The 25964-nt window shown below is 43.9% G+C and overlaps 1 protein-coding gene across 1 annotated transcript; it reads left to right on the top strand.

Moving 5' to 3' along the window:
• The first annotated feature begins 297 nt into the window (after positions 1–297).
• Positions 298–15817, top strand: LOC142584218 (uncharacterized). Its single transcript, XM_075694376.1, has 5 exons — positions 298–411; positions 5995–6143; positions 9527–9594; positions 10841–10924; positions 15543–15817. The coding sequence occupies exons 1-5, from the start codon at positions 298–300 to the stop codon at positions 15692–15694; spliced, it is 567 nt and encodes a 188-aa protein (XP_075550491.1). The 3' UTR covers positions 15695–15817.
• Positions 15818–25964: the final 10147 nt, after the last annotated feature.

The following is a 25964-nucleotide window of genomic DNA, read 5'->3' as shown; positions in this document are numbered from 1 at the left end:
CTTCAAAGTGGTCAAATGAACAATAAGCTGTGCTATTCCAGGAGACAGACGAGCGAAACAAGCCCAGCGGACACAAGATCAGTGAACTAGCAAGATGAAGAAAAATAAAATGAGGCGGTCAACGTGAAGCGAGAGAGACAGGAGAATTAATTACAAACGGTCAACTCATCAGTGAACAATGTAACAATTCACATTCTCGCGCAGAACCACTAGAAAGTTATTGACCGCCATCAAATAAACCGGCTAGAGTATAAAAGATCGAGAGGAAAGCCTTTTCGGACATATTGAGCTAACAGAATGAACAATTCTCTGATTGTGGTTTTGGCTGCTGTGGCCATCGTGCTGCTATCCAAATCAGATGCTGGCAAAGGACCTAATGTTCTGCAGCGCGACGTACCTGACGCTTTCAAGGTAAGGACCAACGGTTCATAGAAAATACGAGGACGCTCTCCTGTAGGATGTATTGAAATAATACATAAGGTCTTCATATAATCGCCTGCTCTTTCGTCGACGCCTGCTGCTGAGTTTGGTGTAATAGCAAGAAAACCACGAAAGAATTTTGAAACAGAGAATCGCGGTTGCAACACCGAAATATCAGCATGAGACGAGGATAAAGATGAGAGTGATAGCAATGTTTACTCATGTTATACATATATTCCAGAGAATGTGGACGTGGCATGAAATAACGAGGGAGATTTTGTAAATGAACCAAATATCTGGAAGATCAATCTATTATGTACATTTTGTCTTCTGTGATGATTATTGTTGCGTTTCTACTTTATCTTTAAATTGGATGATGCATTTGAATGATGTCGCTGCTTCTTGGCAGATGAGCACTGGCCGATGCGCGCTGCACTACGTGACGTAATTGATCAGTCGCACGAGAAAAGTGTATAATAGCTGTGTCTTACCAGTACTCACCTACGGGGCAGAAACCTGGAGGCTTACGAAAAGGGTTCTACTTAACTTGAGGACGACGCAACGAGCTATGGAAAGAAGAATGGTAGGTGTAACGTTAAGGGATAAGAAAAGAGCAGATTGGGTGAGTGAACAAACGCGAGTTAATGATATCTTAGTTGAAATCAAGAAAAAGAAATGGGGCATGAGCAGTACATGTAATGAGGAGGGAAGATGACCGATGGTCATTAAGGGTTACGGACTGGATTCCAAGGGAAAGTAAGCGTAGCAGGGGGCGGCAGAAAGTTAGGTGGGTGGTTGAAATTAAGAAGTTTGCAGGGACGACATGGCCAAAATTAGTACATGACCGGGGTTGTTGGAGAAGTATGGGAGAGGCCTTTGCCCTGCAGTGGGAATAACCAGGCTGATGATGATGATGATGATGTTTTGCAGACCTAGCACGTTGATATGGCCTATGACCCTGCATCCGCTCGATATGAACCATAATCAACAGGGATCAACCGTAATGCGGCGGCGGCTGCGCATGGCGCGGTCACGCGTGCCCTATCTTGAACGGGATCTGCGATAGGGACACAGTGCGGCGAGTGCTGATAGCGTGTTGCGCTCAGTGTTCTCACCGCTTAGTCCGCCTTGAAGCGAGAGGCAGCACGATGGTCAATTCTCTGGCTGATGTGAGCCCTATCTTGAAAGTGATCCTCCTCCTTTACGGACGGACGGACGGGTTTCCTCATTGTGTAGGCATAGAAATGCTTACGCATTTCGAAAGGGCAATTTGCACTTCTGAACGGAGGTTTACGATTGCTTACAGTTTTTAACAGCTCTGGCACACTATAATTTAACCGAAAATTTGTTATCACTCTTTGCTGTTGGAGTAGTCTAAGAGTTACTCAACACAAAAATATTTTCGACGGTGTTGCTTAGCTGAGTTGAGTTCAATTCTATTTCTTGCAAATAAGTACATCCACACGCATGATGATAGTAGTGAAGCCTGGAAAACGGCTGTTGAGACGGTGGAATAATCCAATTGTTAAAACCTGCGAGCAGTTCATAAGCCGCCTCACTGAATGCTGATCTCCAGAGGAATATTCTCAGTATAGACAGAATAAATTTTATTGTTGCTTGTTTAAATAAATTCCGCCACGCGTTTCGCTAGAGACCTGCCGTAGTGGCGAGCGGTTACGGTGTTTGGCTGCTAGCACGACGTGGCGAGATAAAATACTGGCCGCGGTGGCCTCATTTCAATGGGGGCGAAGTGAAATAACGCTCGCGTCCCGCGCATTGGCGGCACGTCAAATAGCTCACGGTGTTCAAAATTAATCCCCACTACGACGGACCTCATAATAAGATCGTATCTTTCGCATGCAACACCCCAGAAATAATTTCTTTAATAGTATGGCGTCGAGGGGCACCGAATAGAATGCGTGTTTCGTGCTGTGAAAGCGCACATCAACGCTGTATAGAAGCAGATGCTGCTTTTGTTGCAGTTATGACGAGCACGCTGATCAGTGCTGGCTAGGCAGCGACAGGCACACTGCACCACAACACACACCAAATAAGCAGTGACATGAGGTGAACATCGATTTGCGGTTCAGCGTGCTTATGCAGGACGTATCCAAGCGTGAACCATTGCAAAATCAACGAGAAGCGTCGCACGACTTCCATAAAGACTGCCGGATCCCTCTAAAGTACATACACTCGCCCAGAGAATATTACGGGGAGAGCGAGCGCGTGGAGAAACGGCCCTCCTCGCATTCCAACGGCGCACTACTGGCGTGGAAACCGATCCCTGCGCGCATGCGCGTCCCTCCAAGAGTGCAAGCGTGCTTGTTTCCGCGCTTCCTCCTTAGTCATTGGCGATATCCGTGTGCAGACGCGAGGTGCCCCTCCTGCGATTAACGCTGTGGCGGCTCTGACGGGCGAAACTTCGTTTATACAACGGAAATCAAAACTTCCCCATTGTTCTCTTGCCTGTCTCCTTCTATAGAGCGCGTTTTCTGCCACGCTCTTCTGCAGGAGAACGCCCCGTTCGTAAAAAGAAACAAACACCGAAGACTGGCCACGAAAAGGTGTAGCGCAGAAAAAAAAATGACATCTTGCGTTCGCCACCGTGTCCTATGCGTCAGCGCCCGTGACCCGAGAAAACGCAGCCGTAGCGTGGCGCGCAAGCTCGCGCTTGACATAGTTTTGCCTGTCGAAGCCGCTACAGTGCCAATCGCAAGAGGGGCACCTCGCGGCCACATTCGGTTATCGCCGGCGCGCAAGGATGAAGCGCGGAAATACCCACGCTTGCAGACTCGGAGGGACGCGCATGCGCGCAGGCGTCGGTCTCGACAACAGGGGTGCGCCGCTAGAGCGGAGGAAGGCGTTTCGCCACGTACTTACGCGTCCCGCAATATATTGTGGGCGAGTGTACCTGCAGAGAAACTTGTAGGGAGGTGTTAATTTTTCAAAATTTTTATTCTACCTTTTATTCCCGTCACCCCTTTCCCGAGCACAGGGTAGCTGGCCGGTACTTACACTGGCTAACCTACCTGTATCTCCTCCTCTTTTGTCTCTCTCCCTCTGTAGGGAGTTGTCAGACGTACTTTTAGTCATAGCAAATGTTGTAACCTGTCTTTGTTACATGTAGTTTAGGAAGTTAATCTGATGCTGCCTGAATTGAAGAACGCTTCACTAAACGGAAAAACAATATATTTTATACTTATTCAAGTAGTTCAGACGCCCTTGCGATGTATTTCTTTTTCTCCTTGTCGGCGCCTGTTGTTAAGGAGCACAGGCAGGCGTTTTCGCAAAAGAAGAACGTTCCACCTGAAGAATGTTTGTGCTGGGGTCGTAGTGGCCGTAGAATATATACGTGCATGAGGATATGATTTGCTGACTGCCTTAAGACAAGTCCATCGCTTGTTCTATGAGCTCAACCTGACAATATCTATTTCTCTAAACGAATTACTCAGAATAATAGTAAATCTTCGATCACTTATCGGGGCACCAGCAATCGGTGTTACCATCCGTGTGACATAAATCTAGCATTTCATAAGTTAAAGAAAATAATACATCCGGACACAAACGATCTGAGGTTCATTGTTGGCATTAATGCGATTAGCATTTAGACAACTAAGCGACCCATCGTTTTGACACCTGCTAAACGCCTTATGAATGAGGCGTGCACTGCAGGCCTTCTGTTGTAGCTCGCTTCTCATGGATAGATGGATGGATGGATGTTATGAGCGTCCGCTTTGGCACGGGGCGGTGGGCTGCGCCACCAAGCCCTTGCTATTATACTGTTTGATGTCCTATCTAGCTTAAACAATCAAAAAAAAAGAACACTATGAACTCCCACAACCAAATTTTCAGATCCCCTTGGACATGCTGCGCCATCTGGTGGCGTCACCGCATAGCCGACGCGTGTCTGAGTATACATTTTGCGAAGACTGAACACATAGGGTGTCCCAGCAAGCTTTAGCCAAGGTTTAAAAGCTCGACGATTTAGATTGACGCAACCAAATGGATGCTGCACATACGAAACAAAAAACTATATTTTTGTATTTAGCTTAATAGCCCAATCACTTAACATTATTTAACCAACTTCACGATTATTAACCTTTGGACAAAAATTTATATGGGACGTTTCCAGAGCATTCTAGCAAACCCCTTTTTTGACATCTTATCTATTCCTACTTCTTGCGCCATGGTAGTTTCTTCACTTGTTTCATAGAATACCTTCAAAACATTCAGAAAAGGAAGAATGAAAAAATTGTCTTGGCAAAATCGAACAACACATCGAATATAAAGAAAGGAAATATTGCTTAATACGGCTGACCGCGGTGGCAACATATCCTTGTACCACTCAGGTTGTACACACATGACAAGCAATTGAGCTCGGTCGTTTCTGTGATGAGCCGGTGGACGCGAATATCATGTATTATCGACGCCTCTCGCGGGATACGGAGGCGTATGGTTTTCGGAGGATATCAATAAAAAAAAATCTATTTCACGCTTGCGGCTGTTTTCTACACACTCAAGTTTCACATGAAGGTTGCATTTTATTGTGAATATTGTATTATATAGAACTTGGTACTGCAACCAGCCCGTTTTTGAGGAAAATATATTGTTATCTAGTTTTGCCCAGGTCCTTTGCGATTAAGCGATGTTCAAAATATGGCGGCTGTGACGCCACTTCGTCGCTTCTGTCATTTGCTGAACTTCGCAGAATACCAACGGATATAAGTTTTCACTAGCCACTGGGACGTACATTATATGCGACATCGTGAGGGGCGGATTCGGAGCATATTTGCATTTTCTTTTTTTTTTTGAGAAACTGAGCAATTAATCAAGCGAAGTGCTCATACCGAACAATCCGGACCATAAAAGGCAATCTTGCTGCGAAATTCGAGCGTGAGCAGGGGGCGTATTCTTGGATGATTACTTTCCACTATATTACATTCACTGCGCACTTGTTGGTTGGTTGAGCGAAACCAGATAAGGTGATTAGCTTGTTCAGCACTACTTTACGCGAATGTTAGTGTCGCTGAAAGTGACAATCCCATAATACGTCCCCACAGTAGACGTAAGTGCTATATCTCCTCTCTATATGTTATTTGGTGACGTACGACGAAAAACGCGCACAACTGTACGTTTAAGCGCAGATGTATAGACATCAGGTGCAGTGGGGTGTCGTGGGCGCAACTTGCAAAGAATTCTTAGGTTGTTCACTGCGGAGATATTTTTCAAGCACATAAAAAGTTCTGAAGGAAATGAGGGTGAATCTGAGAGTGAGACAATTCCTGAAGGTAGTTATCTCAGTTATCTTTGCTTTTTTATTTTATGAGTGAGTTCTTTACTGCACAGTCCTTCACTGGGAATAGGTATTATTGTAGTACTTGCAGATGTCCCGGTGCAACAAACCTGGCGTATATACTCTACGAAGCTGTCATCAATAATATTAGAACTTGAGCGTAGAGTATACATTGTCACATTTTTAGATCTTCTGAGGAAGGCGTCTCTTCGTAAATGCACAGCCTACCACCAAAATTTTTGGAAGGCAACACACCTGAAATGTCGTTTCTTCCCTCCTAGGTATTCGCGGCGTTCCCTTACGCTGTCGCCATTTCCGACGCTGACAATGATACCATCTTTGAATGCATGACGACGACGCGCAAGGATTTTGACCCTGAGGCAAAGACAGTAACCTATGTGTGGTCAATAAATAATGGTCCTGGCCAGAGGTAAGTCTTTCGTAAATCTCGTTTTCCCAAAAAATAAACCAAAGCAAACACCATAGCGATATTCAAGGCTACAAAAGCGTCATAACTGGGCACAATAATGCCTGTGAAAAATTGGTGCTACATTTCAACAATATCCTGGCCCAACCAAGATATCCTGAAAACTTTAGGGCTCCGCAGTGTCCGGACAAAAGGCTCTGCTTCCTATATTTTTGAATAATTAGTAGCTATCACGTATAAAAAAGAAGAGACTAGCAATCTCAGTTTCGCCATCTGGGGTAAGTTAAGCTCTTACGTTAAACTAAAATTGGAGATTCCACGCTTTCTTTCAGGGCAGGGGGAAGAGATCTCACGCGAAGCATTTTGTAGAAATCTAGCTAGCCTGTTTAAGGGTTGCACGAGGCGGCAGATATGCGAGAAAGGCGAGCAATTATGCGGTTGATGCGAGCTTGTGTGTGACGATTCCTGCACTACGACGCCAGCAACGCGGTTGCAATGTCGGTGGCACGATGAGGACAACGACAATGACTGAACCTCCTTTTAAGCAGCACTAACCTCTTGCTTCGGAGATGTGCTTAAATGCTGGCGCGAATTGTGAATGCATGACGAGGCACGCTCGCCTATCTTTTCCAGGAAGTAACTGGAACGAGGATCTCAGTTTACTCACGCCTTCTATGACTGCCTCTGTGACCTTATGGGTGGACCGTCGGGCCATGGCGATGGCGGCTCCGGTTAAAATTCCAACACCAGCCAACTTTTATCTTCATTGAAAAGATTGCGGCTGATGAGGCAGGACAGAAACATTACTACCACAATGTGCCTGTTAGTATGGATACAGAACGGTGCACAGTAATGCAAGCGGGGTTAACACAAGCATTTGTTTCTCAAAACCTTGCCTTTCATATATCGTAGCTTGTACATTGTTGCCTACGTATTGTTTATCTCTATCGTCTCTAGAAGCACTGTTTATTGCCTCGCACCGAAGGATATAAAAGACAAAGAATAGTGTAACGCAGAGTCACACTGAAAGGAAACGCTAACACTGGAAAACTAACCAGAAATCGAAATTATTTTGCCACGTTTTCTATTTTTGCCAAACTGCTCCTTTACGCACGCTAACGTTCCGCTCCAGAGGAGCCTTAAGGCCCGCCTACGCCAACATTGCGAAATATTTATTTCAAGATATTGCGTTGAAGAAGCATTCTTCTTTATTTCTTTTTGTTGGTATTTTATTGCAGCATGACAGTAAACAAAGCAAGAGTTTTACGTGCATAGACAAAAATACAGTGGTGTGCGACGCAGTTCCGCAGTGCAATATTCCGGTGATACGAATTGGCGCTGCTTCCACACACATTCAATTTTATGTCCCAACGAATGGAAGTAAAAAAAATCTAAACGATATAATATCCCTTAAAATTGACATAAAGTTGATTGAAAATGCGATGTAATTACAAAGCTTTTCTCGAGAGGCTTCTTTCTAAGCACATGTAATCCGAGAAATTGTTTTCCCTGCTGTCAGTGCCCCACATTATATGAACATTACTGCAATTTAGAGGAAAATATCAAGGATGCCTAGGGGAAAGGAGCAGTGTTGAAATTAACGCTATCAATATTTTACAGAAATATTTGAATATGGCGAAAAAAGTCTCTGGCATCATATTTACAACATTCCAACACAACATGACATATTATATCACAATTACGCGACCTCTATTATTGCAATATGTGCTCTCAACAGGAAGTACTCAATTACTAATCGCCTATCTAAAATTTTAAGCTTTTAAATGTAAGTCCATTACTGTAAAACAAGAATTGGAGCCTATTGTAATGCTTTCTGCTGTCCCATGAAATTGTCTAGTTCAATGAAATGTAAGAAACCTCAATAAAATCAGACAAGGGGCTGGTCAATGAGACAATTTCTGTGTTTTACGCGTACTTAAATGGACAAATTAGAACTGACCACGAGGTTGAGCTTAAGGTAATTTTTAGATAATATTTATTGATTGACGAAATACTTATCAGTTGACGTCAGAGGGAAAATATAGTAAAAGGACAGGTTGTCGGTAGAGTCTGATTATAGTGCGCTGCATGGCAGATAAAAAGCATGACAGAAAGGCAGTTCCAGAACACCAACTTACGGGAGAAATGAAAACAATATTCGAGAACAAACGCACATTTTAGAATACGTGTGAAAGTAATGTTTCGTTAAGTCAGTAAGTGCAACACACTTAATTGCGAATAGTAATATCTGTTTATTTTGATTCTATGCAAATGAAGTCTTATGTGATGTTAACTTTAAATTTACATGGCGCAAGTCACAACTATGACTTCTTGCACCGTCTTATATTATGGACTCCAGTGTTGACAACCTTTGGCCATATGAGACGCGAGAGCAGTGATGATACAAGGACGAATGCGGTCCCTAATAATTTTTGGGGGGTTTTACGTGCCAAAACTACGACCTGATTATGAGGCACGCCGCAGTGGGGCACTCTGGAAATTTGGACCACCTGAAGTCCTTTAAAGTGCACCCAAATCGAAGTGGACGGGTGTTGTCGCATTTCGATCCCATCAAAATATGGCCGCCGCGGCTGGGATTCCGTCCCGCCACTTCGCACTTGGCAGCCCAACACCATAGCCACTAAGCAGGTGGCCTATAGTAATTGTCTATGCCATTACACATTCTTAAATGCTCCTCTGATACAAATACCGATGAGTCCTCCTAACCTCACTGAGCCCTATTATATCCCATTTACTACCCTCTAATTCCTGCAATAACACTGCTAGACTCGCCTCACTAGATAACGTTCTAACGTTAAACGTTGCCAGGTTCAGATTCCAATGGCGGCCTGTCCATTACACATTGTTAAATGCTCCTCTGATACAGATACCGATGAGTTCACAACATAGCTGCAGGCTTTATGACGCGAGGCATTCTATTTATCCGGTGAGAGAGGGATGGAACCTGATGCACTAGCAGCAGGGCCAATGATGGGAAAGGGTGAAGCGAAAAAATTGTGGTGGCTATCTATCATTGTGACAATGTGTATTAAGTTGTCATACGATCATCACCTCACGCCAAAGGGTATAGAAGGGAAATATGGTAAGGAAAGTGAACCGATGAGGGCTGTAGCGCCCATGCTTGACCCACGTTTAGAACCCTTCTCTTTTTGTGCATTGTGAAAAAAAAATATACCTATGCATCTGAATAAGGCAAAGCATGATTGATGGTAGCACGCTTAGCAGAATGTAGTGGTAGGTTTTAGCATTTGAAACGGTGACACATAGAGTTCACGGTAATGCTCATGCGTATGAACTTTATTGAAAGATGAACTGTATTAGGCGTTGCACAAAGTGGGTGCTCATTGCGGAATGTTGCCTTTCAGGAAGCATGTTGGTTTCCACCACACCGCTGGGGCAACGCCGGATGCCACAAACTTTACAGTTGGCAAAGGTACATAAACTTAATTTCCTCGCTTCATGATCGTACTTGTCAAACTCAACTCTTGCTCGGCTGTGTCATAACGAGGCCACAGTGCCTGCATTTCTCATTCAATGCTCACTGAAAAAAGTCTTGAAGATTTCTGGAAATTTCTCTTTGGTTCCATAACATAAAGACGTGAACTGCCATCGCCGAAAGAAATGCTCCGTATATTACAGCAAAATGTGTTGATTGATCCTGTGTGAAAATAGAAGTGTAAGAATAACACTTTAATACAGTTGAAAATCATCAGTCGGCTCGCTCCATTCAAGGTTTCCTTGTACATTATAGCTCCCGTACATGCTGTGTCCACAATGCATATGCGCAACGCTCTCCGTATGCTCAATATGGCCGTAGCTGCACTTGTAAATGTTTGACGTCTTATGGCACGAAATCTTTCAAGTGCAGCTAGTCCATTGTGGTTGTCTAACCAGCTGAAGACGATTGTGTTGGTTCATGGCACGTAGACCACGAAAGTTGCCCGCGTTGACTCCAGTGACCCAAAGTTTTGTGATAATTATGTATAATGGCATTGCCTTTGAAACGGGGCGACAACACCAAGCCTACTTGAGCTAATGATATTCTACTGCACTAATTTCTGTCAAGAATTGTGTAAATCTCTAGACGATGTTTATCTTCATTAAAACGTATACCTTCATATTGCAAACTCATCTCCGACTATAAACGACTATGGTATGTTTTTATGTTATTTAATGCTTCTTTTGTTTTTGTCCAAAATCTTTCTCTTCATAATTCCATGGTTTTCATTGAAAACTATACCGATATGGATCGGCAACACCTGCCTACATGAGAAGATTCTTTTGCATTTATCTTGCACCTTCTTCTTCAACAAACTTCAGCCACTTTTCTCGCCGCTCTCTTTCCGATCATTTTCTTTGCTGTAACAAAATAAGCATATACTTTCTTTGTTATTTCGACTTCTATGACCCTACTCAGGGTTCGCTGTTATTCTCCTACCAATAGGAATTAGGACAGTGTTGGTTACACACACGGGCGAGACTAAATCTGTTGTTGCTCTTCCAATAACCGATACCTTTATCGAAACGTTGCCTCTATAGTAGAACGTTCCCGTATTCGATCATTGCAGACCACTTGCTACTTCTGTGTATAGGCGTGCATTGTAAACTTTTACCAATTAGCAATTTCCTTGTGCTTCAATTTTCGCGTATATTTACTTTGAATTCCTGCCTTTTTGCAGATTCCAGCAAGGTGGAAGTGGCGTACATAATTTGGAGCGACTACAAAGACTGTGCCATTACGGAAGTTCCGCACTTCGGAGACCGTAAGGATTAACTCAAATGACACTCAGTCGATCGCTATATCAAATTATTTCTTGCCTTTGAAGCTAAACTTACGTGACTAACGAACTATTAACAGTCAGGACAACAATTAAAAAAAATTGAACAGTTCCTCATATGGAGCTCACGCCCCTAAAATTAAGGGCCGAATGTTCCTGCTTTCCGATAAGGCAAGCAATGATCGCTTCTCCAGTACGGCGAAGCATAAATATTGGAAGAAGTAGCTACGTTTTGGACATGCCAAAGTGGTCATCTTTGTGTTCCCAACGATAACGAAATTCTTGGCTGGTCAGTAAATCTGAGTTAGCAGGCCCGCTGTATGATAACAGAAAAGTAAAAAAATATCAATGAAGCTTACCAAGAAAAAAGTAACGCGAAAGTGACTAGAAGCGTGAATTGTCTGCGAATGGACGTTCTGCACAGTATAATGAAGGAACGAAATTTGAATACAACGGCGTCTAGGTTTATAAAATTTCCGCCATCTGGGATTTTGTAAGCACTGGAATCTTTATTTCCATCAGAATTAAGCATTTCTTGCAGCACGTTGAAGCCTCGAAGCGGCAGAAAGGTGTTACTGGCAATTTAAAAAAGTTTTACACTTGTCTTAGCAAAAAAGCAGGCCGAAAGTCCTCAGTTCTGACACTGTTAGTTAATCTACTCGGCCGCATAGCTGGGACTGTATGCATATAATATAACCCTAGGTTAGTGGAGTCCTTTTTTCTAAATCAACTATTGGCCATTCTTCCTAATACCTAGTGGCATTGTGCTACCAAAAATTGTAACATAAGGAAAAGCGAAGAATTACTAACCAATGTGCTTTAACCAAAAAATGAACATAAAGTCGCACGCATGGGATTGTAGCACAACCAACAGAAAGGCTTTCATATCCTTTCAAAGGTTGAAGCGCCAACAGGGACAGCCCAATAATGAAGAGTGTGCTTCCTCTGTTGAAAGCTATGAACCAACTAGCCTCACAACGTATTCTGCCTGGATATTGTAAATGACAGCGTGGCACTATCTTGTATGGTTATGGCAATCGTGCATAGAAACATTGGTAGATGGACAGAATGCGCTTTCGTTTGCAGCAATTTATGTACCAATCAGGATATCGATGGATGTCGCAGATAGTGTGAAGAAAGATAGTCTACTTTTAGAAATTCATTGAGAGCTCCATTTATTCGTTAGGTGGCGATTGAGACCAAGCCGCTCCCCTTGCAAGGATCGGCGAGAGTTATACAAGCTTAAGAGGGAAGTGAGCAGTAGAGCTCAGTTCATCTAATACACTGTCCTGAAAAGATGCTTGGACTGATCTAGGGAACTAATTGAGATATTTGTAATAAAGCGGGATATTTATATACATGCGAGAACAGAAATTATCCATATAAACTTGTGCGTCTTTATAACTTGAAGCTCTTTAAAGGTCCATTGTGGGTCATCAGATTCGGTTTCGCCTGGATCGAGTCTCTAAATCACTTCCAGTTAGTAACAACTGGAAAGGAGTGTCAAGCTTTTAGACGTCTCAGCTTGCGTTTTTTTCTCTATATCCTGCGGTTGTTTAGTGGCCATTGCGTGGCGCGGCTGAGCTCTAAATTGCAGCGTTGGCCGCGGCGGCTACATTTCGAGGCAAAAACCCTCGTGTACTGAGATTTAGGAGCATGTTAAAGAAGCACAGGTGGTCAAAATTTATCCGGGGTCCCCCACTTCAGCGTCCTTCATAACCGCATAGTTTCAGCAAATAGAACACCAGGGCCTTAATTTTTTTGACAGCGTGTAAAATTTTCGGTTATGAATATAGCTTCCAATTTGCTGCTACAACCGGCACTTTTCGAGTGCATTAGCAGTTATCAATATCTCTTGGAAAAAACGGTGCTTTCAAGTTTAGATCGGGAAAGATCGCTCGAACACGCTCGCCCTCTTTGCACTGTTTTCTCAGGATTGAGAGGGATGTACATAGAGCATCCAGCACGCATACTTGGACTGGAATCCTGCAGGCGGTAATTACTTCCTGTAATTTAACGTAGAACAGGCATTTGCAAGAACAAGGACCCAGAAGGCATGCCTGTCAAGTGTTGCAAACTACTGCGAGTTACTCACAGTTAGGAAGTTAACAACAGATGATTCGGTGTTAAGAGACTTAAATATTTCTTGGTCACGTTCGTCGACTAATACATACGAGTTCATTCAGTCAGCAAATTTAAAGCACGTGAGCGTGTTTATGCACTGGCATATAACCAAAGGAAAAGGCGACGCTATAACGTAAGAGCGCGACGTTTCCGATTCCTAGGTTTGCTGAATGAAGAGCCGAAGCAAGGACTTCATATTGGGTGTCTCATTGAAGATATCATATAAATATTAGCTCTCATGAATCAATATTTATGACACAATCGATTGGAAATAACGGCTAGATTGTTCTGACGCACGGTGTGCTAAAGCTACTGGGCCATTCTACAGGGGATGCTAAATACACAAGCTGAAACCATGCTTGCAAGAAATCTACTTCACTTTCTGAAAAATTTTCGGGCACTTTTTTGAGGGGTCGGACGGAAGACAACACTCAAATGTGCCGTCTCCCTTCCCTCTTACCAGGAAGACTGAACCCTTGTGATAATGAGTACGAAAGCTCATCTGAGAACTGTCGCACAAAGGTACTCCACCTTTGTTTTTCGCCCTGGTGCTGACGCCAATTATTGTGCCTGTCAATCAACTTGATACCGGGCTCGCGATGACGAGTGGGTAAAGTGTGGTTCTCATCGTGTGCATGGTTCACGATATTTAAGCTCATAAAATTGAGGTCAGCCTTTGTATTGAAAGTACCTGCAGCATGTTTTCGTAGTATTCCATAGAGAGAAAGAAACAGCATGTATACAGGGTTCAATTATTGTGTTCGGAGCCGCTATTCTAGGGACCGGTCCCCGCCACGTCTTTGGCTCACCGGATGAGCTCCAGCTGGGCTCGAGGTTCGCCGTGGCACAGGACGGCCTCCCACGCCAGTTTTTGGGGTGGGCATGTTTGGAGTATTGATGCCATTCGGTGGGTGCTTTCACTCCACCGTGACGTGAAAAGTTGTTGGTGAGGCGCTGCAGCCTAGACATAAACTGGTTTAGGAGGTAGGGGAAAACGGTCAGTAGGTTGGGAAAGGAATTTCTTTTTTTTGGGCGTCTCAAACGAACAGCTTTCTCAAGGGTAAATGATCTGGGGAGTGGCTTGTATCTGAAACGGCAAAATCTTTAATAATCTAGAGTGTCTCTAATCTTGTGTGAAATGTTCCACGATTTAGCGTATGGGTTGGCCGTATCACTGCGCGGGTCCTGCCGGCAGGTACAGCGCATGATCGGACAGCGCATGATCGCATCATTGCCCTGAAGTGAGGCGTGGCCAGGTATCCAGATCAGTCTGACCCTCTGGGGTGCGGTGGCGATGGAGATTTGCGCTAAGATTTGGTGTGTGGCCGGGTGCAGGGCGTACCCCCTAGGTACGCCCTACAGGCGTGCTGCGAATCCCTAATTATGAGGTTTGCGTTGGGACTATTGTTGGTTAGGATGGGCGAGATGGCGGTTGCTATAGCCACCTCTTCATCCTCACTGGGGTTGGCGTTAAGGACGGTGACTGATGATGTAATGTGGTCTTTATCATCTATAACTACAGCCACCCGCTTTCTCTGCTCTGAGGCAGTGTCCTTGTGGTAGACCGTGCAGGAAGTTTGGGACTCAATGAGCTGGTGAAGGTATTTGACGCGGGCCTATCGTATGCCTTCGTCGTATAAGGCGTGCGCGTTTTGCGGGATCGGAAGGTAGTTCGTGTGCATTTCGGTGGGCATGGTGATGCTGGGAGTACCCTAGCCGTCCTAGGAGGTACCCATCCTGGTGCTTCAGTCTGAGTCGTTGCAGCTGAGTAGGACGTTGCGCCTCGAGTAGCTCACTCAGAGCGTTATGCACTCCCAGTGCCAGGACCTGCTCAAGTGAGACATAGATAGGGATTCCCAGAGCTAGTTTTACTGCCTTCCGTATGATGACGTTGATTTTATTCTCTTGTGATTGAATGACCCGGTGATATCGAAGGTGGTATGCAATTCGGCATGCGACACATGCCTCAGTGATTCTAGGCAGATCGCGTTCCTTGAGGCCTGATCGGCAATTACTAACGCGTCGTATCGTGGCCATTATTTCATCTGCTTGTTCTTCTAGGATGGAAACTGTGTGATTCGTCCTGCCATCCGCTTGTACATAGAGTTCAAGCATTCGGACTATTTGCACTGTAGGTATTTGGGTGCCGTTAATCTTGACGTTTATGTCAGCTGGTGGTGTTAGGGATCTGTGTCTCAGAATCTGAGTGATTACTCAGAGCTCAGATTCTTTTGGGGGAGCAGTCAATGCTACCACCTCCCGCGTACTACCTGCGACCAGAATACACTAGCTTCGGTGACGACAGCAGATAGAATCATTGACTATAATCGAGAAACTTCCGAGAGATGGGGGTGCATCCCGCGCTGAGCGATAACATTTGTTAGACGCTGAAAAACGGTGAAACAATAAAAAGATGAACAGGCACACGCGTCAGTATCTTAATCGTCAGACATTTTTTGTTTTTTTTCTTGCTCTGCAGAATGCACACTGTGGGTGTCGAAAGAAGTGGAGGACCTTGTACCCCTGTACTGTCTCGAGCAGTTTCATGACGTATGTGGTGTCGTCGTACCCCTTCACGAAAGCGACCTCTGCGAGGATGATGAGAATGACGAGGAGGACCAAGATGACTAGGCGCCGAAAGCACACACTGGATAAAAGGCTGTTAATAGCCAGACGGTGGTCAAGATTGTGCGGTGAACGCGGCCAAGCTTTTTATCAAATAAAGTTTTGATTGGAAGTATTGATTATATACTATTACGCCCAAGTATCTATTATTTTTTCTTCCACGTAGTGTCAGTAGATGCTTATATTGCAAAACTCAAGGCAAGTTATCCGATGGATTCTCGAAACAGGCAAAAACTAGGTGAGATGTATTGTGCAGGTGCTGTAGGCAAGCGGAGAGAACTGGCTGAAGACGGAATTCGTAGCGAAGGTGCGCGAAGTGTGATTTTGGTATTGTTGACAGAAAAATGGAGGTTATAATGAAGAGAAATGAGGAAAGTTTGGCCGGGAGAGTTTGTCTCTAGCCTTTGTAAAAGGAAATTCCATGCTTTTAAATAGGACTTTGTTGTTAGAAATACAGTATGCAGACGGATTACAGAGAACGACGGTTGCAATTGCAAGTATTTCTTTCACATTGAATAAGTGTTGGTACAGAAGTATTTCTATAAGAAAAGTTGATACGCTAGGAAACTTCTTTTCTTTGGCAAGTGGAGTTGACTACTGCATCAGACTCTGCACCAGGATTTTATTTACTTGTCAAGAAGAAAGTAAGACTTCATTATTGAAGCCTTGATGTAAATGCTGCTGTAAAGGATATATTGTCAACTCTAAGGGTGGATGAAATTAAAACGGAACAGTGCTGTGAAAATGGTAGGAACCATGTTTATTTAAACATAATCTCAGTGGACACTATGGGCAAGCCAAGAAAAGAAACTATCGGCACCTTTTCATAACGATACTCAACGTCATACACGATGTTATACAGTTATATGTCTACAACTGCAGGTGTTCCGTTCACATTTATCTGCCTTTATGTAAATTACTACAAATACTTATAAGTGTTTCATCAGGAAAATTATAAAAGTATTTCATTCTTACTTTTTATTTTTAGATTTGCAGCACCCTCACATCAATTGCTTACCCCAATATAAGAACACCATTTAGTATTGTAAAGAAGCTGAAATGCATATTAAAGATATTGTGGATCCAACGAATGCGTAGCAGCCAACGTGAATGAAAGCTCTAGTGATGTGTTTTTAAATACTCTAAGTCTGCATGAAATTTGTAAAGTTTTGTTTATTTTCATCAGGTACATCGTGTAATATCATGCTATAGTGCTTTTTGTGCACCAAACAAGTGACAGCTTCGATTTCATTCAGGGTTTATGTTGACACATTGTACCGTTCACAGGCTTTGAAAGCTAAGGATACAGGCTTATAACGAGTAACAAAGGTTCATAAAGAAAGAAGCAAAGCTTGACCGGTATACAATGTGAGGGTTATTTAATTTCTGAACCCAAATAGGTTACCGCAGAGTTAAGCTCCTACCGTTGAGTACTATATTAACAGTGAGGGTATTAGCAAATATGTTTCTGAAGGATATGATATTGAAATGCGTATCAGCCATGGAAGCAGAGAACAAACCTGGTACATATCGATTAGGAATGCGGGGCGGGAGTTGGCGAATGCCTTGACGGCCCGCTTCAGTCTGAATGCCCACTTCTTACGCGCCGCTTTGCTCTCTGACAGCTAGAAATCAACAGTGAAATTGAACATCGCTCACTCTGATCTCACGCTGACGCCAAAAATCAGGTATGTTTTGTGGTTATTATAGGGGTAAAGAGCTTATTGTTACGCTGCTATGCCGAGGCGGCACGGGGTAGTAAAGCTATACACAGGAGAGCAGAAAGGGTTGGGCTGGTCGGTTCAAATGCGATCTGAAATGGTTTGCGCGGAGACACGAGAACGTGGTAGCGCTCGTCCTTGTTTTTTCTCGGCTTGTCCTCGTGTCTCCGCGCAAATGTTTAAGTACGTAGTAAAAATCGTTTCATTCCCTGTTCGTAGATGATGTCAAAGCATTGGCACCCGTTCACGATGCACAACGCTACAACGCCCTAATTGTTTACTCAATCATTGCAGTCACAGCTTGTGGTTGCAACGCCAGAACATGCGTAATATTCACTGCGGTATCGAGCTACAGGTGGCCACAATGCCAACGCGCTGGTGTGGATGGCTGGTGGGCGGCACACTTCGAAATGTACACGGCGGCGTTTCGCTAGGAACGATTTTCTTAAATTTTATGGCGATGAAACTCCCTGGCTGCAATGAATGGGTTATGCCAGGTGATCGTCTTTAAGTATTACGGAATTTTCGAAATTCGCAGATTGCAGATAACGTAATTATAGTCCTTGAGTGCTGTGATTCAAAGACGCGTACACAACTTGCGCAAGAAATTAAAAGACACATACCATTAATTAGCAAAAATGCACTAATTATCATATGAATAAATTATTTTACGGTAGATGTTGCACTATACGAATTAGAGCCGGTCACTTTGCAGGGCCTATCCACTTGGAATGAATTTCCAGAATGACACCAGTTTGGAAGTGCGCGCCATCAAGGCCGCCGTAAGAATGCGTTATTATTCCACTTACTTTTTTTCAGGAAAGACTCTGTTATGCATCGAGGCAGAAAAGTAACTGGAACGCTCATGTATTTACTTGAACGCTATTGAAAATAATATCTAGAAACTGGTGCCATCATGGAAATTCATTTCAAGGGAATACGTCTTGCAAGCTCACCGGCTACAATGAGTAAATTCCAATATCTCCCGTAATGTTAATAATCATTAAAACAATTAGTGCATTTTAATTAGTTTAATATGTGTTTCGATTTCTTGGGCAAGTAATGCACGCCTCTCTGAATATAAGAGCTCAGGGACTAGATTTACGTCATATGCAACAGGCGCACTTTAAAGGTTCACAAAAACCTAAACTAACCAGTATATTGCCCTATCATGTCCATTCGTGCTCGAAATGCGCAGAAATTTTTTCTGTTCAACAAAGCGCAAACTCCTATTCAATGGAAGTCAGGCACTCAATAATAATAATAATATTTGGGGTTTTACGTGCCAAAACCACTTTCTGATTATGAGGCACGCCGTAGTGGGGGACTCCGGAAATTTTGACCACCTGGGGTTCTTTAGCGTGCACCTAAATCTAAGCACACGGGTGTTTTCGCATTTCGCCCCCATCGAAATGCGGCCGCCGTGGCCGGGATTCGATCCCGCGACCTCGTGCTCAGCAGCCCAACACCATAGCCACTGAGCAACCACGGCGGGTGTCAGGCACTCAGGCAAGCAGTGTGTGTTTCATTATTTTCTTGGCCTTAGCGCCTGCTCTGCTAAATTTGTTGTACAATTCAATCATTGCCTCATTACTTACGAATCTTTAACTGGTTATTTAAAACAGCGAGCACAGTTTTGTTACGAAGGTAGATTAAGAAAATAATGTGCATACTACATCAACAATTTTTAGGCGTACATCTCCACTTTTTTTTTTCTCGCTTTCAAACACAAACTGTTAATGACTTAAACCAAACAAGTTAGGCTACTGCGATTTACTGCACTGTTCAAGATCGCCCGGTTGCTTTAAAAGAGAACATTTTTATCGCAGTGACATCAAAACGCGTGATTTAGGCACAAATCTGTTTTTGCATGTTTATGCGCCAATTTGTAATTATTTGAGAAACTAAACTTATTCAGTAATTCTTCAGCTAATAATGGTCGCTGTCTTCCGTCCTGCTAACAACTCTAAACTCTAGAAAAAAAGGAAATTATTGTAACCGCCATTCAAGTCTCTGTTATGACTTCTAGCGTCTTGAGACTGCTGTCACACATGGCCTATGCATGCTACTGCCTAATCTTATTTTTCCACTCAGAAACCCACGATTTACTTCAGAGGCAAAATAAACTCACGGTCTTGGCAACCGAACCACACAATAAAAAAACGCTACAGGACGCCACGTAAGCGCTAACAACAGTTATGCGGTTATCGCAGTTATCATGATACCCTTGTCATACTATGCCAATTTTGGTAGATACCAAGTTAACCAAACGTTCATGAAAGAACCCAGACGTAGGTGGCTGTTTGATGACCTACTTGACATGCGTGTCATGACTTATTATTTATGTTCGTTATACACTCTTGTAATACTATACTAATTTTGGCCTATACCAAGGCCTAGGCGGCTGTTTCATAACCCACATTACACGCATGCCATGACATACATTCATGCCATGACCTATTATTCATTTCGCAATTCGGTCTTCTCACACTATGCCAGATTTTGTACTTACCAAGTCAAGTTAGTTTGTGCCAATTGTGGCACATATCAAGTTAACCATACGTTCATGAGAGAACCAAGACGTAGGTGGCTGTTATATGACCTACATGACGTACATATCACGATATTCATATCACGACCGATTATTGTGTTCGTCATACACTCTTGCCGTACTGTGCCAATTTTGGTGCATACCGAGCTAACGGAGCGACCATGAGAGCACGAACCCGTAGGCAGCTAGATAGATAGATAGATAGATAGATAGATAGATAGATAGATAGATAGATAGATAGATAGATAGATAGATAGATAGATAGATAGATAGATAGATAGATAGATAGATAGATAGATACTCTCCAAGTGGCCAATGTTCGCCAAGAAACGCTTCGCTTTCAAAATACCAACAAGGGCGTATTTCGCTTGCCTTGTAGCGCATTCTCATATGTACATGCTTTTGCTCTCCATTGAATAGACGTGGAATAGAAATCCCATTTAGGCTGGCATTTCTGCCGCAGCACACAATGGGAGTACTGTGCGTGATATGGACACTTTATCCCCATTCGACTAGGAGATATTGTAGGTCTCAATGCGAGTTCTATTATTTCCAAGTGAGAATACTTGAGACGAGGTAGGTCATTTTTTGCGTGAATTAGAGTTTATTGAAGGAATTAAAATGGTTCTAATTATGCGCAGTGAGCACATAGCGAAACACTCTGTGGCGTGGGACACGAGCCTACACAGCACCAGACCAGCGGCGTAGCCAAGGGAACGGGGGGCTGACTGGGCATCAGCCTCGCCCCTCCCCGAAATGTTACTGGCCAGTGCCCTGCTCCATTTTATGCGTCGCGCGTCGCCTATAAACAAAGACGCATATCTTTTGAACGCCCGCCACTGAGAAGTACGGGACGGTATATGCCTTGACGCAGACCAAGGGCCTACTCAAGGTAATAGTTGTATTATTATGCACCAGTCATTGAAAAGACACCAGAAAATACTAGAACATTAGCACCCTCCTCGCCCTCCTTCAAAAAAAAAATCATGGCTACGCGCCTGCACCAAAAGGAACACCACCGAACCAAATGTCGGACGCCGGAGATCAAGGCACGAAGGAACACGGCCGTCCGTGGAGCTGCCTAACGAGCAGGCGTTTTGCCGACACGAATGACGCTTCTCGGAGCTATCGCCGGCACCGGACACTTCTACCTGCTGCATTCTGTACGCCAGTGTGTAAACGCGCCGACACGCCACGAAGCATTTTGCCGCGTGCTCGCCACACGTCGCCCATTCGTGGAACAACGCATTTACACGATGGCACAGGGTCATCGTGGTTTCACGAAGTCGCGCGCACCCTTGGTCTAAGGGCGAATGGACCCGTCGCCGCACTTCTTCAACGTTTATTTTCACTGACCCCAAAGTCACTCCTTCCAAAGGTTGTGCTACCATGCTGTCTTCCCCGCAAAATTGCAAGTAATTGGAAGTGCCTCTGAGCCGTGCAAGCGCGAAATGTTTCGCCATTGGAAAGGTCTGTCTTGTTAAAAAAGAACATTGTAAACGAGGCCAGTCATTAGTATTCATCATCATCATCATCCTGGTCACGGCAGGGCAAAAGCCTCGCCCCTACTTCTCCAACTGCCCCGGTCCTGTGCTAATTGTGGCCATGTTGTCCCTGCAAACTTCTTAATCTCGTCCGCCCACCTAGCTTTCTGCCGGCCCCTGCTACGCTTCCCTCCTCTTGGAATCCAGTCCGTAACCGGTAATGACCATCGCTTATCTTCCCGCCTCATTACATGTCCTGCCCATGCTCATTTCTTTTTCTTGATTTCAACTAAGATGTCATTAACTCGCGTTTGTTCCCTCACCCAATCTACTCTCTTCTTATCCCTTAACGTCACACCCATCATCCTTCTTTCCATAGCTCGTTGCATCGCCTTCAATTTAAGTAGAACCCTTTTCATAAGCCTCCAGGTTTCAGCTCCATAAGTGAGTACTGGTAAGACACAGCTGTTATACGATTTTCTTTTGAGGGATAATGGCAATCTGTGTTCATGATTTGAGAATGCCTGCCAAACTCACCCCAGCCCAATCTTATTCTTCTGATTATTTCAGTCTCATGAATCGGAACCGCGGTCACTACCTGCCCTAAGTATATCTATTCCCTTACCACTACCAGTGCCTGGCTACATATAGTAAACTGTTTTTTTCTTCCTGAGACTGTTAAACATTACTTTAGTTTTCTGCAGAACAATTTTTAGACCTAGCCTTCTGCTTTGCCTCTCCAGGCCAGTGAGCATGCATTGCAGATGGTCCCCTGAGTTACTAAGCAGGGCAAGCAGGGCAATATCATCAGTGAATCGCAAGTTACTAAGGTATTCTACATTAACTCTTATCCCCACTTCTTCACAGTCCAGGTCTCTGAATACCTCCTGTAAACGCGCTGTGAATAGCATTGGAGAGATCGTACCTCCCTGCCTGACGCCCTTTATTCGGATTTTGTTGTGTGCTTTATGGAGAACTAGGGTTGCTGTGGAGCCGCTATAGATATCTTTCAGTATTCTTACATACGGCTCGTCTACACCCTGATTCCGTATTGGGAAGCAGGAGGTTGTTTGCCCCGACGCGCTGGCCTTAACGACGTCTCCAGCCCTGTCTGTGTGGGCCACTGGGGACACTGATGCCTCGTGCAGCGTCTGCTGCTGGAATGTTTTTCTCTCACCTAGCCATTAGTATTCAATATATCCAAACACAATAAAGTTAGTAATAGAAAAGAATTCTGATTTAAGAAATCTTATCTCGTCCTATGTTGAACTGCAAATATAGAATTAGGTGTTTGAACTGGAGGTTTGTGCAGGCTTTCCGCACTTCTGCACAGACTATGTCTTGAGCTTGGAAGATTAAGCCACCCCCATTTAATATTGTATTCTAAGTGGTGAATCAGGGGCAGTTTTCATATACTAGGTGAAAAAATTTGTTTTTAAATGACGAGCACTAAATAAATAAATTGGGACTTATCAGACAAACGTACTAATTCATTTGGTCTAGTGATTGCACTAGATTTAATTCTATCCTTGCCCTTTTGCTCATGGCCACAGTTGTGAAAATTGCAACCAGGGACCCCCATATATATATATATATATATATATATATATCATGCATTTTATACTAATTCATGATTTGTTATCTGCATGGCCCTACACAACAAGTAAATATTAAAGAAATTCCTCTGTAACTAAAGCTCGGAACACTTCCTTGGACTAGATACCACTGAAACCAAAGCTCTCCTTAATTCAGATTCCCTAAAAGGTGACTAACAGCACACCATTAAAATGGTGTTAGCACCTTGCTGATTCTCCATGCGCTTGTGGAATTCCACACAATTAGCAGCAAAACTAATGTCACACAATATCCTGTAAGGCTGGACACCAGGTCTTAGGCAAATGAGTAATACCGTAGAGCCAGAGTTACCGTTTCCAGAAGCGTAACATCACTATTTATTACAAATGAAGCCAACGAGCTCTTTCAGTCGTTTGGCACCTGCAGTAGTTGCTAGTTTCCGCCATTCTTGCCTAGTGTCCGCTAACGCTTTGCGAGGCGTTGTTAGACTGCACCAACCCCGGGATTGGCCCATGTTGCCCAGTCCTTTCCTAGTAGCAGCTAAATCCTCTTAAAAGCTTTGTGGTATTGTTCATGATGAGCCCACGATGAACATATTTTAATGTTTGTTTACTGGAGTACCAATGCCATTTTCGTAAAAAAATAGACCGCAGGCGTAAAGTCAGGAAATACCTAGCGAGTCTTGCCTCATTTGGATTCGCAGAATTTTGTGGAACAATAATCTGGAAATTTATTCGTTCACTACCGCTCTGGCGACATCGCAGTGGGGCTCGAGATGCGCTCAATTTAGGCAGCAGGCGTTGTGGTTCCCAAATTCGCTCGCATAGATCCTGAATAGAGGGCTTCGCAGCGCGGCAGTAGTGCGGAGTTCGTTTCGTAAAAAATAGTGGCCAGAACGCTGTTGGGTTGTGTCCCCTAGCGCCAACATGATGCCTCAAAATATTGTTACAACACTATCGGAGTGGCCCGAACACAGCGCTGATGCTTGCTATCGCTTATTTAATTTAAAACTACCACTTTTTTTTCGCGATTCAATTTCCTATTATTACATGTCCAAGTTAAGTTTAATGTCGCGCAGCTTCAATGTGTCGAATGCTAATCATGAGTTTCCTTACAAGGGTATACAAGGTCACCTTAGTTTTCTTGCGCAATGATCCAGAAACCATTCTGTGAGGCTCTTTTCTTTCTTTCTTCCTTTCTTTTTTCCTTTCTTTCTTTCTTTCTTTCTTTCTTCCTTTTTGTACCGTCGATGTTTTCATAAAAAGAAAATAAATTCTGCGGTTGTGCGTGCCAAAACCACGATATGATTATGAGGCATGGCGCAAAGGCCGAACGCGGATGTTCTTAACCACCTGGAGTAGTTTAACCTGCCCCTGCAGCAAGGCACACGGGCGTTTATTGCATTTCGTCCCCACATTTTACAGCGAAGGTGCCTATGGCTAGTATCCCGGAATTTCTTCGAGGCGTAACGTCAAGAGAACAATGATGGCCGATCCAGGTGGCAGTGCAGGGTAGAGAAATCGCTGATATCCTTTTGAGGCAGGGACAACAAGGAATGACTCAACAGTGGCTCATAGCCCCTTAAGCAAGCAAAAATGCAATGACTCACAGCCCGGCAAGGCAGAGGCTTCAAACACTCAGCAAAGTGAAGGGAAAAGTGCGTACATTCTTTGGAATCACGTCTAAAACATACTTAACAACATACAATGCAGTAAAAGACACGCTCAAAAGAAGCATCTGAACCACATAATTGATGATAAGGCGCTCCTGCTAACAATGCGAAGCGCGTAATGCTCCCTGCACACGTTACTCGGTAAATATTACTGATGTGCAAGTTGCCACGACGACGGCACCTTGCGACGTGGGGACGGTCGTCGCAGGCCTTTTGTATGTAAAATAACTAGCCAAGCAGCTTATTTCAATGTTGCTGTGGCACCACTATGGGCAGCGCAGTGTTGTCAAAATAACTCTTACTCGCATTACTACCATTACACTAAAATAGCACTACTACAATTCCTTTAAAGCAATAAAACTTTGAATACCTCCTCAGCAGTTGTAGCGGTTTTCAATAGCTTCACTGGACATCGACATTCGCAGGGCAGGAATGGCGAGCTAGTTTTCTTAAGAGTTATTTTTAGTGTTAGAGAACAAGGCACTGTCATTTTCAAACCGCAAAGGCGTTCGGATATTTGCCACCGCTCCTCAGCTCTAATACTTTCCAGTCTGAAAGCTTGCACGCTTCGCTCATGTAAACTGTGAATGGCATTGGAGAGATTGTGTGCCCTGCTTAAAATAGGTTATTTGCAAATTCTTTTTTTGAAGACATACGACAGATGGGAAATATCGGCAGGTATTTTCTAAGATATTTACTAATGCTTTCGGTGCTCTTTGACTATCGAATGCCCCTGTGACTACAGGTGAAATCCATAAACCGAACGCTTTTCTGTAATCTATGGGGGCCCTCTATGAAGATTGGGTAGGGTAGCTCACTAATGGCATCATCATCATCATCATCATCATCATCATCATCATCATCATCATCATCATCATCATCATCATCATCATCATCAGCCTGGTTACGCCCACTGCAGGGCAAAGGCTTCTCCCATACTTCTCCAACAACCCCGGTCATGTACTAATTGTGGCCATGCCGTCCCTGCAAACTTCTTAATCTCATCCGCCCACCTAACTTTCTGCCGCCCCTTGCTACGCTTCCCTTCCCTTGGGATCCAGTCCGTAACCCTTAATGACCATCGGTTATCTTCCCTCCTCATTACATGTCCTGCCCATGCCCATTTATTTTTCTTGATTTCAACTAAGATGTCATTAACTCGCGTTTGTTCCCTCACCCAATCTGCTCTTTTCTTATCCCTTAACGTTACACCTGTCATTCTTCTTTCCATAGCTCGTTGTGTCGTCCTCAATTTGAGTAGAACCCTTTTAGT

Source organism: Dermacentor variabilis, chromosome 6 (assembly GCF_050947875.1).
Source record: "Dermacentor variabilis isolate Ectoservices chromosome 6, ASM5094787v1, whole genome shotgun sequence".
Classification (NCBI taxonomy): Eukaryota; Metazoa; Arthropoda; class Arachnida; order Ixodida; family Ixodidae; genus Dermacentor; species Dermacentor variabilis.
This window is presented reverse-complemented; position numbering and strand designations above follow the sequence as displayed.